General features: G+C 42.3%; 1 protein-coding gene across 2 annotated transcripts; it reads left to right on the forward strand.

The window, feature by feature from the left end:
• Nucleotides 1-1,641: 1,641 nt before the first annotated feature.
• Nucleotides 1,642-11,373, forward strand: LOC127662451 (L-threonine 3-dehydrogenase, mitochondrial-like). 2 transcript variants are annotated; one of them, XM_052153626.1, is made up of 9 exons: nt 1,642-1,778; nt 3,042-3,226; nt 3,431-3,473; nt 3,622-3,692; nt 5,722-5,871; nt 5,986-6,158; nt 6,851-6,941; nt 7,056-7,325; nt 9,727-11,373. In XM_052153626.1, the coding sequence occupies exons 2-9, from the start codon at nt 3,049-3,051 to the stop codon at nt 9,864-9,866; spliced, it is 1,116 nt and encodes a 371-aa protein (XP_052009586.1). In that variant the 5' UTR covers nt 1,642-1,778; nt 3,042-3,048; the 3' UTR covers nt 9,867-11,373. The 2 variants fall into 2 exon arrangements, with proteins under 2 accessions (XP_052009586.1, XP_052009585.1); XM_052153625.1 differs by lacking the exon at nt 1,642-1,778 and adding an exon at nt 1,955-2,296.
• The last annotated feature ends 3,130 nt before the right edge of the window (nt 11,374-14,503 follow it).

Here is a 14,503-nt window from a genome sequence, read left to right on the forward strand (position 1 = left end):
TTGAATGCCCAATTCCCACTACTTACTAGGTCCTCGTGGTGGCGCGGTTACTCACCTCAATCTGGGTGGTGGAGGACAAGTCTCAGTTGCCTCCGCTTCTGAGACCGTCAATCCGCGCATCTTATCACGTGACTCGCTGTGCATAACACAGTGGAGACTCACAGCATGAGGAGGCTCATGCTACTCTCCACGATCAATGCACAATTTACCACTCGCCCCATTGAGAGCGAGAACCACGAATCGCAACCACGAGGAGTTTACTCCATGTGACTCTACCCTCCCTAGCAACCGGACCAATTTGGTTGCTTAGGAGACATGGCTGGAGTCACTCAGCATGCCCTGGGATTCAAACTAGCGAACTCCAGAGGTGGAGGTCAGCGTCTTTATGAGAAGCCGTTTTTTTTAATACAGAAAGTGAGTCAGCTTCACGGATGGAGTTGGGAAGGTCATTCCACCAACATGGTATGATGACACCGAAAGTCCGGGAAAGTGTTTTGGTACCTCTTTGTGTTCCTTAGCCGACAGAAACAATTTTAGGTATGCTGGAGCAGACCCAGTGACTTTTTTTGTATGCCAGCATCAGAATCTTGAACTTGATAAATGCATCAACCGGCAGCCAGTGGAGAGAGACCAGGAGTGGTGTAACATGTGCTCTCTTTGGTTCATTAAAGACCAGACGTGCTGCTGCATTCTGGATCATTTGCAGGGGTCTAATTGCACATGCAGTGAGTTCTACAATGAGAGCGTTACAGTAGTCCAGTCTAGAGATGACAAGTGACTGAACAAGCAGTTGAGTGGCATGTTCAGAGAGGAAGGGTCTTATTTTCCTGATGTTATAGAGTGTAAATCTACATGATCTACATGATCTACATAACGGGGGCGGCTGTGGCTCAGTTGGTAGAGTGGGTCGGCCACTAATCACAGGGTGTTCAAATCCCGGCCCACACAACTCCACATGCTGAAGTGTCCTTGGGCAAGACACTGAACCCCAAGTTGCTCCCAATGGCAGGCTAGCACCTTGCATAGCAGCTCTGCCACCATTGGTGTATGAATGTGTATGGGTGAATGAGACGCAGTGTAAAGCACTTTGAATACCGTTAAGGCTTAAAAAGGTGCTATATAAGTGCAGACCGTTTACCATTTTGAGATGTGGTCTGTGAAATTTAGCTTGTTATCGATGGTTACCCCTAGATTTCTGATCATTTTGGAAGGTGTTACTGTAGTTGAACCCAGCTGCAAGGTATGCCAATATGATATGCCGATAATTAACTCCCGCTTGTGTGTTCCTCATCTCTAGATTACTAATACAGATCAACATCAATGCTGATAATAAACATGGATAAATGAGCATTGTTGAAAAAGCAACTTTGTAGAAAAGGACGGAGCCGTGTTGATACGACTCTCTGACTGACGGCTTATTGCGTGAGGGTTGTTTCGGCTCATGAAACTCACTTGTGATTGGCTGGATGGTTGCTCAATCAACCAAAAGTAACAAAACGCAAAGTATCCTGTATACAAATCAACCATTTGAACTCGGTTGGGTTTAGCAACCCTAGAAAAGTGCGGGGCACAAAAATCACCTTTTGAAAGTCACTGGGTCGTGTCCCCCACATACCCCGCGGCTGCTACGCCCTTGAAAGACCTGTAGCTGATGCAATACTGATGGTTTCTATTTACTCCAAAACATGTTTCAACGGGATCGCTTTTAATCTTTGTGTTGTTTTGAACAGCGCCGATTTGTTTATAATTGTTTATCTTTGAAGGCGGGAACATAAACGGTGAGTAAACCAAACAGTCATAGAACGGCGTTATTTATTAGGCTACTTGATTACATAATTAATTAATAACCCCATAACAAAGGATTATTTGTTTACAAAAGGAGTGTATTTTGTTTATTAGATCAGAGTGTTTTATTTAATCAGCGCCTTTGATGTATCCGAAGCCTTTGATCGCGCCTCCGCAGAACGGATACATTGTAACGGTTTGAGTTCGTTACATTGACGCACTTTAGTAACAACACAACTGAAAAGTATCGCTGGCTGCGTGTTGTTACAACAAATGCAGTTTGTTTCTAGATAGGTACTGGTGTTGATGGTATACATAGAGATGGCCAGTCTCCTCCCATTATGAGATGTTCATTGTGCACGTTTCCTTCATGGAGGCTCAAACGATTTCTAGCACAGCGATCTGAAAAACTGACCTCAGTATATCTAGTAATAGTATAAACACGTAAAGCAATCGCATGCTTATTGAAGAAGGAGAAATTGTTCTGGGATTTAAACCACTTTTGTCTCAGGTGAGGACAATGGACTAACCGTTGCCTATTGACATTCAGAAGTATATAGCCTATTACTTTTATTATTATTATTTATTTTTATCACAGATTAACTTGATCAGTTAAAATAATGATTTAAGCCATGTTTGACATTTTCAATGCAAGCGTTCTGTGTCTGGATTATTGTGAATTGTATAGCCTCGACCAGAGGATGGCAGCACATTTCACTTAATTATTGACTCTCCTTGTAGTATTTATATTAGCTTGCATGTAATCATTTAATAGATATAGATACAGTGGCATATATTTGTCAAATTAACACTTGCTGAACATATACCACTTATTATTTTATGCAATATTTCCTTCTTTATAAAGAACAACAATGCAACTTGAACAGTGTGTTTCAGTAGCCAAGCTGGCAAAGCATGCCACTAGCAATGCCAAGGTCATGGGTTTCATTCACAGGGAGCACAAAAGGTGATCTAAATGTATACCTTGAAAGTGCTAGCCTATATGTCACTTCAGATAAAAGTGTGCGGTATGTTTAATGCATTGATGTTAATGTAAATGACAGCCGGGAGACTGATTAAAAAGGGGATGGTGACACTTGAGTCTCAAAATGGCCCACGCAGATTCATTAGCCTGTCAGAAATTGGTCCTTACTGAATATTTGAGTTTTGTGATGTGTTTTGGCATATTTATAAACAGTTTATTTGATGTTGCATATCTGTGTATCCATTAATATGTTTCATGTCTTGGTTGGCAGGGAGTAGATGATGCTCTGTGTAAGAGCTGTGAGCAGGTTGGCACAGCGGGCTTTCTTGGCATCAGGCCGTGGCTTTCAACCTCTCACTGTTTCAGAGCGGGACATCGGCCTCTCTCCACGCCAACTCACCTCTGATGCCAGCTTTTACCCGGCGGAGTCTGACTGTCCAAGGATTCTCATTACTGGTAGGAGACGAGTGCTTTTTGCACCATTTATTGTGTCATATATTTCTGGTCACGATTGCTTTTAAGATTTGTGGCCTAAATGAATGATCATCAATACTATTTGCTCATGTTACCCTGTTTACCACATTCTGAAGTACATTAAATGTGGTCTCCATGGAAACACAACACCGATGATGTCTTTTTTTTTTATCACATCCTTCACAGGGGGGTTGGGGCAGCTGGGAGTGGGTCTGGCCAAACTGCTCAGGTAAGACTGAAGCTTGAATGATTGGATGGTTATAAATGCATTGATTAGGATACGACGGTGTATGCTTTGAATTCTTTAATGGAATATTTCAAATGTTCTTTCATTCGGTTTATCAACATTTATAAATGTGTTTCTCTCTGATTTATAGGAAGAGATTTGGCAAATATAATGTCATTCTGTCTGATATCAGGAAACCCCCAAATCGTGTTTTCCAGAGTGGTGAGTTTGAGTATTTAATTTGTACAATGACTGGCTGCATTCTAGAAACTGTGACCTATTGTCACATAATGGTGATTGAGTTTATCTGAATGCATAAATCCCTTGACACGGGTCTTTGCTCCTAATATATTTAGGGTTTGGTTGTATTTGTGGAAGCGATATGGAAACTGATATATTTTTGGCTCAGTTGGTAGAGTGGGTCAGCCACCAATCGTAGGGTTGGTGGTTCGAATCCCGGCCCACCTTGGACCTTGGGCCAGACACTGAATCCCAAGTTGCTCCCAATGGCAGGCTAGCATCTTGCATAGCAGCTCTGCCGTCATTGGTGTGTGAATGTGTGTGTGAATGAATCACAGTGTAAAGTGCTTTGAATACCGTTAAGGTTAAAAAGGCGCTATATAAGTGCAGACCATTTTAATTTAAGGGCATTCACGTTGACATTCACTTCATTTTAACCCGTATCGAAAATTTAAGTGAAATATTGGCCAAAATAAATGCTGTAAATGATGTTGATGTTGTGAGAGAAGATCATCATGGACGTCCTACTTTGAAAGGTAATGCCCACTGTTGTTGAGTGTCATGCTGATAGCAGTAACCCTGAAAATGAAAAGATGCAAAGCTCATTCTAAAATTAAATACAAGAGACATTTATGTATTGATTTAATGATTGATTTAATATTTTTTTAAATGTAATTATGTATGTAAAAGGATAAGATGGGCAAGGAGGCGGCGAGAACTGGCTTGACAATATAAATAATAGTTTAATGAACAACTGAACCAAAAGACACAAACACATACAGCTGCCCGTAAATCTCTCTCTCTGTGGCTCTGTTGGTAGAGCGGGTCGGCCACCATTCGTAGTGTTGGTGGTTCGAATCCCGTCCCACACGACTCCACATGCTGAAGTGTCCTTGGGCAAGACACTGAACCCCAAGTTGCTCCCAATGGCAGGCTAGCACCTTGCATGGCATCTCTGCCATCATTGGTGTATGAATGTGTGTGTGAATGAGTCACAGTATAAAGTGCTTTGAATACCGTTAAGGTTAAAAAGGCGCTATATAAGTGCAGACCATTTTACCATTTACATTCCTCCCCGTTCTTTCAAGTCAGGCGCCCATCTGCCAGCAGGTCATCCCCGTTTACCTGGATCAGGGCATCAACTGCCATCTCCAGTCAGTCCTTTTCCCTCTTGGACTAGGGGACAAGGGGAGGGAAACAAAAAAAAAAAAAACTGTGGCACCTACACGCCATAACGGCGATTGTGCCAAATTAACAAAACATTTAAAAAGAGAGGGATAGGAGAGAGAGAGAGAAAAACACAGAGCAGCAGTGGGAGAGAGAGGTCAGAGAGAGAGAGAAAAAAAACACTTAGTCACTGGTTCTCCGATACACCGTAGCTTGGTCCTCGGCTTCTAATGGATGACTGCCAAGCCTCCCCGGGCGGATCGGAGTCAGACCTCCGGCCCCTGGGGATGGAATGCTCCGCCAAATTTTTGGTGGATGGTAGGGGTCTCCCCTCCTCTGGCAGCTGTAACCGCTCCAACGGCAGTTGGTTGGGAGGCCCTCCTCCCCACGTGGTCGGCAGCCATTCCTCTGCTTCCAGGCAGCCGGGCTCATCCGTCCTCCGGCGGATGGCTGCGGCTGCTTCTTTGGAGTGAATGGTAGCACGCGAGAACTCCACTACGGTGCATCCCTCCTCCTTCCCGTCTTTCGGCACCAGTGTAAAGGGATAAGATGGGCAAGCTAGAGGTGAGAACTGGCTTGGCAATATAAATAATAGTATAATGAAGAACTGAACCAAAATACACAAACACAGGTGTCGGACAGCTGCCCGTAAATCTCTCTCTCTGTCGCACTGCCATCTCCAGTCGGCCCTTATCCCTCTCGGGCTAATCAGCCCGATTGTAAAAGGCCCTCCATCCTTTTTAAATTTTTACATGTACATGTTTACATTTTTTTGAATAATTTGGCCCTTCATAAACTTCTCATACATGAAAACCGGTGTATTTTGGTATTCCCTTTTTTTCAGGTCCTTTTATATATTCTGACATTTTGGACTCCAAGAACTTAAGTGAGATTGTTGTAAACAACCGCATCTCCTGGTTGATTCACTACAGTGCTGTCCAGAGTGCAGCTGGAGAGGCAAACGTGTCCCTCGCTCGTGAAGTCAACATCACTGGTCAGTCACTGAGGATTTGATATTATCTGCATCATGTTTTCTTAAATCAGAAAAGCAACGCTACATTTGGTAAAGAAGATACAACATACCTTTCCCTCGTTTCCTCTTCTTTAGGGTTGCACAACGTTCTTGATGTCGCTACAGAACATGGGCTCCGTCTTTTCGTTCCCAGCACTATTGGAGCATTTGGCCCCAACTCCCCTCGCTACCCCACCACTGATTTGTGCATCCAACGCCCTCGAACCATTTACGGAGTGTCCAAAGTTCATGCTGAGCTAATGGGAGAGGTAAACACACTTTTATGAAAGATGTTGCTTATCCTAAACATTGATTACGATTTTAGTCAATTTTGTGTTTTTTTGTTTGTTTGTTTTTTTTGTATGGTTTGTGGCCTTTAATGTAAATCAGGTTTGAGGGCATCTACATGCTAGCGTACCCCTAAATGTTGACAAAATTAACTTTGAGCCGATTGTCCAATAAAATGGTCTCTAGAATATGAATGTCCATAGGGATGTGAATTGTAGGGGGTCTGGGTAGCTCAGCGAGTATAGACGCTGGCTACCACACCTGGAGTCGCAAGTTCGAATCCAGGGTGTGCTGTGTGACTCCAGCCAGGTCTCCTAAGCAACCGAATTGGTGGAGTCACATGGGGTAACCTCCTCGTGGTCGCTCTAATGTGTGGTTTTCGCTCTCGGTGGAGCGTGTGGCGAGTTGTGCGTGAAGCCTCCACATGCGCTACGTCTCTGCGGTAACACGTTCAACAAGCCACGTGATAAGATGCGCGGATTGATGGTCTCAGACGTGGAGGCAACTGAGATTCATCCTCCGCCACCCGGATTGAGGCGAGTTACTACGCCACCACAAGGACTTAGAGCGCATTGGGAATTGTGCATTCCAAATTGGGGAGAAAAAGTATTTCAGAACTCAGTGCTGAGATGCATTATTTAAATCTCTCTATTTATTTTGTATAAAATTACAGTATTACCATCTCAGGTATGGTCTTGACTTCCGCTGTCTCAGATACCCAGGAATAATTTCAGCAGATTCTCAGCCAGGTGGAGGGTCAACAGGTAATCTTTGCTTTCTTGATCTATAGGTTTCCCCTCTATAAGGTCAATTTCATCTTTATGTGCATCATAAGCATCTGTTCAAACCATTCACCTTAGTGTATAATGTCTCTTCAGACTACGCCGTCCAGATCTTCCACGATGCTGTGAAAACAGGTAAATTTGTGTGCAACTTGAGACCAGACACACGACTGCTAATGATGTTTATTGATGACTCTCTGAGAGCCACGCTGGAAGTTCTAGAAGCTCCTGCTGTGATGCTGGGTATGCGCACGTACAACATCAGTGCCATGAGCTTCACTCCAGAGGAACTGGTCCAAGAAATCAGGAAGCACCTTCCAGACCTGCAGGTCACCTATGAGGTTGATCCAGTTCGACAAACCATTGGTAAGCGTCTTGATCACTATTCAGTGCCTGGGGAAAGTTCACCCAAAAATATAAATCCTGTCATCATTTACTCACCCTCGTGTTTTTTCGAACTCTATTAATTATTGTTGAGATGTTTTGGACAATGTCAGTGACCAATGACCAAAAAAGTACAATGAACACAGTCCATACAACTTGGGTTCTATATTCCAAGTCTTTTAAGCCATACGATATTGAATCATTATTCATTGAAAATCTTACCCTCTGAAAAATTTAACAAATGTAATTTGCGCATGCGTACAATTGACATATGACTGCTTTAGACATGTTGCGTCAAGGTTGACGTCATTGGTGCCAAACAATATATTTACTGTAGAGATACACTCAGTGACCACTTTATTAGAGTGTGTTCACACTTGGCAGGTTTGGTTCAATTAAAACGAACTCAGTGTGAACACAGTCACCCGAACCTTGGTGCGCACCAAACAAGCAAGCCGAGACCACCTGAAAAGTGGGATTGATATATGAATGCAACATGGACCAAAGACGTCTAAACAGACCAAAAACAGAAAGTAATTTGCCTAATACTGACCTCAAGCATACCTGGGTCTTCTCATCATAGGAGCTATGTTGCCCATTAAGGTTCGGGACAGGCGTCGGAACCGCAGTCATCCGGCCTTACAGCATATCTTCATTTGTGTGTGCAACGGAGTAATTCCTGGTGCTGTTTTGACTCCTTTACACATTTCATTTGCTCTTCGTTTGTTCTCAACTGGTAAAAATACCACCATATATACATATATAAATATAACAAGCGCATTTCGCCCAGCAGCAAGCATTGTTTTGGATGTTCGGCAAGTTCCATCAGAAAATATACATATATAAAAGCTGTCCAAGAAGGTTGTGACTTTTTCCTGATACCTTTTGTGTTGTATCATTAGGTTCAGTGTTAAAAATGCCAGTGTGAATGCTTAACGAACCAGGACATAATGTATCATTTTCTTTTTTGGTCCGGACCAAGAGGACCAAGAGAACCGAACTACAAGTGTGAACACACCCTACATGTGTTACACCTCTATACTTACTTATTCGCGTGATTATCTAATCAGCCAATCGAGTTGCATCAGAGCAATGCATAAAATCATGCAGGTCTAGCTATAAAGGTGTTGTGGCGGGGGGGGCGGGCAGAGTCGAGATTCCGCACACCCGGCACCGAATCAGGCTAAACAAGCCTCAGAGAGCGATAAAGGCCGACTGGAAGCTGCAGTGCGACAGAGAGAGAGATTTACGGACAGCTGTCCGACACTTTTGTGTGTTTGTCTTTTTGCCAAGCTGGTTCTCGCCTCCTCCTCTCCATTAATCCCTTTACACTGGTGACAAAATCCGAGGAGGAGGAGGGATTTGCCATAGTGGAGTTCTCGCCACTACCATCCACCACAATGGAGCAACCGCGGCCATCCACCGGAGGACGGAGGAGCCTGGCCGCCTGGAAGCGGAGGAACAGCCGCCGACCGCGAGGGGAGGAGGGGCTCCTAACCAACCTTCTGGAGCGGTTACTGCTGCCAGGGGGCAGGGAGACCCCTACTGTCCACCAAAAACGTGGTGGGGCGTTCCGTCCACCAGGGGCCGGAGGTGTGCCTACCGATCCGTCTGGGGAGGCACGGCTGTCGTCCATTAGAGGGTGCAGAAGTGGCCGAGGACCAAGCTACGGCTTATCGGAGAACCGGAGAGTACGTTTTTTTTTTTCCTCCTCTCTCTCTCTCTCTCTTTCCCTCTCTCTTTTTAAAATGTTTTGTTAATTTGGCACCATCGCTGTTATGGCGTGTAGGTGCCACACTTTTTCTTGTTTCCCCTCCCCTTGTCCCCTCCCTCATCCAGGTAGACGGGGATGACCTGCCAACAGACGGTGCAGCTTTGTTTCAGCTTTATATTAAAACATTATTTATATTGTCAAGCCGGTTCTCGCCGCCTCCTTTCCATTGATCCGTTTACATGTGTATAAGTTATCATTAAAACAGTTCCCCTATTAAGAAATTAAATGTATTTTTTTTTACTTCTGGAACCAAACTGTTGCACTCTATTGGCTCTTACATTTCGTAACGGAAAGTTTCGTGCTGCTTGAAATATACAGAATGGATTTTTAAGATTTTCAATGAATACACAAAGCAAATAAACTTGGAATATAGTGCAAAAAGTAGTTATATAATCGACTACTTTTAAGATACTTCAATTGTGTTTTTTTGTTCATTATTGGAGCTTGACAGCCGTGATAATTACTAACATTCTGGGCCGACATGAGAGTGAGTAGATAATGACCTAGCTTATTATAACTATTCCTTTAAACTTGGGGTAATTTTCTCCTAGTTTCCTGATTTTACTCCCTCAACAGTGTGATATCTGTGTGTCTGTTGTTTCTGGCTAGCTGACAGCTGGCCAACGATCTTCGACGACACCAATGCCCGCAGTGACTGGGGCTGGAAACATGACTATGGCTTGCCAGAATTGGTTCAGACGATGCTGAACTTCACTGGCTCGGACTCCAGAATGGCGCGAGCCAACTAAACACCATCTGCCATACTGTACTTTGAGTTCAGAACGCTGAGCATTTTGGGACCTGATGGACTCTGCAGTCTCACTCTTTAATAAGTCCTTCAAAAGGAGAAACTACATAGTTACAGTGTTCTGCATTTCCATATGCAGCATGTATTTGCACAGGTTTTCTCATTACAGTAAACTGAATATTTACAGGGCTATATTGGATCATTCTTGATTATTCTTCTCAATATCCAGGGACTGTATAATAAGGAAAATAATCACCACAAAAGTGACTTGTGCGCTATACTACAAGTCTTCTAAAGATTGAGAAAATGGCGCAAAAATCACTCAGGCTACTTTTATGGTGATATTGTTGTTGCGTGACGGTGGTCACTGTATGCTTCTGTTGTACTCTATGGAAAAGAGCAGCATGAACATTCTACTAAACGTATCCACTATAGAAAGTCCCACTAAAGAACGAAAATAATTTGTGTTTTGAACAACAGGAGGGTGATGAACGAATTTACATTCTTTGGCGATCAATCCCTTTACAGTGAATACACTGAAGTCTGAGCCATATATAAATTTAATTGTTCTGCTAGAATATTTAATATTTATGATATTTTGTGTGCTTGTGTAAATTAAATGGAACATTCTATTATAAAAACAATCCAAAATGTGTAGCTATTTCTACAAAGGCTTTCTTAGATTTGTCCAATAAGCTTTACAATGGTGCAAATCTATTTGCTTTTTGTACTTCAGGGAATATATGTGATTATACAGACACGTGAGTGATTCAGAATATATACTTCAATATTTTGGAGGCATGTTTTTAGATGTTGAGGTCAGGTTTGCTGGTATTGATTAAAATAATTTAGCATAATTTAAGAATGTTTTTGTTTGTTATGAAAAGTGCTATACAAATAAATATGACGACTCTTTATTAGATACGAACTTCAGATTTTCTATTAGTTTGTAGATTTTATGGTAAATGGTCTGCACTTATATAGCGCTTTTTTCAACCTTAGAGGTTACCAAAGCACAAGTTATCTCTCAAACACACACACACACACACACACACACACACACACACACACACAGGGTCAGAAATTAAGGCAGAAATGCCACTGAAAGTAAACATGCCCTCATAAATTAAAATGATGGGGCAAAAAAAAGAAATGCCCATTCCTCCATTTTTATAATTTATTTGTAACATCTAGGTCTTCATATCCTATTATGTGCCTAGTTGAGCAGCTTATCTATTGATAATGTTAATAAACTGGTTACATTTAAGAATTCAGCCTAAAAGGATTTATAATTAAAAAAAAATTATATTAGAAAATTGTTGCCCTAATAAAAGGTAGGGCAAATATTGTATTGTAAAGTAAGAGGGCAAATATTGGCCTGTAATTGTAACATTTAATTTTAATTAAAGTTTTTAATGTTGTGATTCACCTCAGAGTTGGATGCTTTGGTTTATGGCTTACAACTTTAAGGTTTTAATTTCTTAATTAATGGGAAAAATTCTTCCGGAACAAAGAGCACTAAAATAAGTAGGCGGGCAATGTTGTTCCCTATATGGCTAAATAACAGGGCTGCGTGTTCCTTTAATCCATATTAACTGACAACATGCAGCTCATTAAGATATTAAGTTAGAAGTGGTGTAGGGTTCTGTACAGGTACGGATTACTGACCGGGCCAATGGGGCCAGTGCCCAGGGGGCCCTTGACTGCCCGGGGGTGCCCTGGGCATTAAGGCTGCGCAATCTAGTTTGGTGACCCCTCCGCTTGAAAACCCTTTTGGGCATGAACAACGACCTCCACCAACTTTTGGCCATGAACAACTAACCCCCCGCTCAACAACTTTAGGGTGGAGGGGGGAGCCCGTGCAGATAATTGGCCCCATTCATGGGATTGCCAGTATAATCCATTCATGGCTCTGTAGACCGTCTTCGATACAAGAATAATAACATAAGAGAATCAGCAGCAGAAGTACGCCAAAATGTATTTATTCAATACAAATGATTACATGGAAATAATCTCAGTCATGTATAAAATCAACACTATCGCCTTAAGATACTAGACTTCAAACCCCAGGGTCACTTTGCCAGCTATTTTTCTACCGAAACGTTCCTCCTTTTGATAAACGTGAATAAAACGTGTTGAGAAAATGCAATGCGAAAGAACATTCTTATTATTAAGTCGAATCATGTTGTGAACAAACCCCTAACCCTGTATTTAACGGTGGTGCATAATTTGTTATCCAAAGGAGCATTGGACATGATTGGTGTGCTGTTACTTTTCTAAGTGATCAGACTTGCAATCTTTCCCCAGCAGAAGAGAAAACAGGGAAAAAAATCCCGTAGACTTACAGTATATTATAGGAGGGACCCAAGCCAGATTGAATGATCAGAATATCACCTCTTTTGATTTGGGCCTGAAAACAACCACCCAGAACACCCTAGCAACTGCATAGCAACGTGCAAAAAAGCACTCAGAACACATATAGGGTGGACAATTTTCAACCACCTAGCAACACATTTGAGTCGTTATACTGTATAACACTGACATCTTGTACCTGTTTGCTCATCGTGCTTTGAGTGGAAGATAGTTTAAACTGGCCTGCAACTTCATCATCTGAGCGTCAGTCTTCTCTTTGAGTTCCATGATTTCTGCTACTTTTTTGGACAGAGCAGCTCTTTCTGTGCCTGCTGCTGTTGTCACTCCACCGTATCTGTTCCCTCAAATAGCGGCTGTGAATGAGGTGCCATTTCAATCACAGAAAGAGATGTGGAAAGTGTACAACTAAACAAGAGGATAAGTACATCAGAGTCTCTAGTTTGAGAAATAGACACCTCACATGTCCTCCGCTGACAGGTTCATTGAATTCTACCCGCTCAACACCAGTTTCATGTTCAACAGTAAAGAGAAGACTCAGGAGGCCTTATGGGAAGAACTGCAAAAAAAAGCCACTTTTGAAACAGAAAAACTAGAAAGAAAAGGTTTGAGTGGGCAAAGAAACACAGACATTGGACAACAGATAATTGGAAAAGAGTGTTATGGATCTTAACCCCATTGAGCTGTTGTGGGATCAGCTAGACTGTACGGTGTGTGAGAAGTGCCCGACAAGACAGACACATCTATGGCAAGTGCTACAGGAAGTGTGGGGTGAAAGGTCAAGTGCTACAGGAAGTGTGGGGTGAAAGGTCAAGTGCTACAGGAAGTGTGGGGTGAAAGGTCACCTGAGTATCTGGACAAAATGACAGCTAGAATGCCAAAGATCTGCAAAGCTGTCATTGCTGCACATGGAGGATTTTGTGTATTTTAAGAAGTTCTGAAATTATTTTGTAAAATTGTAATAGTGATTTTACATGTTATTAATGTCCTGATTATACATTGTGATCAGTTGGATGCCACTTTGATGAATAAAAGTACCAATTTCTGTCCATAAGTGCAAAATCTGTACATCATTCCAAAATTTTGGCTGCCAGTATATATATATATATGTATGTATATATTTATTTATTTATTAATGACTACAAATAAATGCAAACAATTGTAAACCACAACCAATTCTCAACTAATCTACAAAGCAACTACTCACATTAAGACTAGGATGAGAATGTTTCGTTTACAGCAAGAATGTAACATTATGAGTTTCTGGGTATCTCAGCGAGTATTGACGCTGTATCCAGTGTGTGCTGAGTGACTCCAGCCAGGTCTCCTAAGCATCCAAATTGGCCCAGTTGCTAGGGAGGGTAGAGTCACATGGGGTAACCTCCTTGTCATCGCGATTAGGGGGTTCTCGCTCTCGATGGGGCGTGTGGTGAGTTGTGCATGGATCACGGAGAGTAGCATGAGCCTCCACATGCTGTGAGTCTCTGTGGTGTCATGCACAACAAGCCATGTGATAAGATGCATGGATTGACGGTCTCAGAAGCGGACTCAACTGAGATTTGTCCTCCGCCAGCCGGGTTGAGGTGAGAAACCATGCTACAATGAAGACCTACTAAGTTGAGGGAATTGGGCATTCCAAATTGGAGATCAAAACGTTTGTTTTTTTTTTATGTAAATTTACATTAAAGTACTAAATTCTATCTGTATATAAAAGGAATAATAAGGTTACACTTTACAATAAGGTTATGTATGTTGACATTAGTTCCCTGGCAGTCAGCAGCATGCTTCCTCTGGCGACAGTGTCGAGAAGCCCGAAAGAAGCTGCAGTTGACTTGGACGGAACTGGGTTCCATAAAACACCCCTCATGCCTCCGCTGGGTCCAAAGATGGACAGATTGTTCCATCACAACAAAGATGCAGGCAATGAAAAGAATATGGAAATGAACAAAAAAATAAATAAAAATACAAATCTCTCACGAGTGAGAAATAAAAGACAAAAATAGAACTGAAAACAGGAAAACTAAACCAAACAGAAAAAAAAACTGGGAGAAAAAACAAAACAACAAGACAAAAGGAACTGAGAAAGAACCGACTGGATGACAGGATACAACCGGAACTGGAGACTGAACATAACAGAACGGTCTGATGGGGAAGACAAAAAAGAAAAAAGGAGAGAATATATAGAGGAAGGGAAAACTGAACACAGGTGCTGCCAATCATAAGCAGCGTGAATCAGAGCTGCCATGACAAGCTGATTGCGCTGCTGAG

This window comes from Xyrauchen texanus, chromosome 22, assembly GCF_025860055.1.
Source record: "Xyrauchen texanus isolate HMW12.3.18 chromosome 22, RBS_HiC_50CHRs, whole genome shotgun sequence".
In the NCBI taxonomy this organism is placed as follows: domain Eukaryota; kingdom Metazoa; phylum Chordata; class Actinopteri; order Cypriniformes; family Catostomidae; genus Xyrauchen; species Xyrauchen texanus.

Excerpts from the sequence above, each read along its gene's own strand:
- LOC127662451 (XM_052153626.1), top strand. The coding sequence starts at position 3,049 with ATGATGCTCTGTGTAAGAGCTGTGAGCAGGTTGGCACAGCGGGCTTTC. Across the intron at positions 3,227-3,430 it reads TCCAAGGATTCTCATTACTG|GGGGGTTGGGGCAGCTGGGA; the intron begins GTAGGAGACGAG and ends CATCCTTCACAG. Across the intron at positions 5,872-5,985 it reads TCGTGAAGTCAACATCACTG|GGTTGCACAACGTTCTTGAT; the intron begins GTCAGTCACTGA and ends CCTCTTCTTTAG.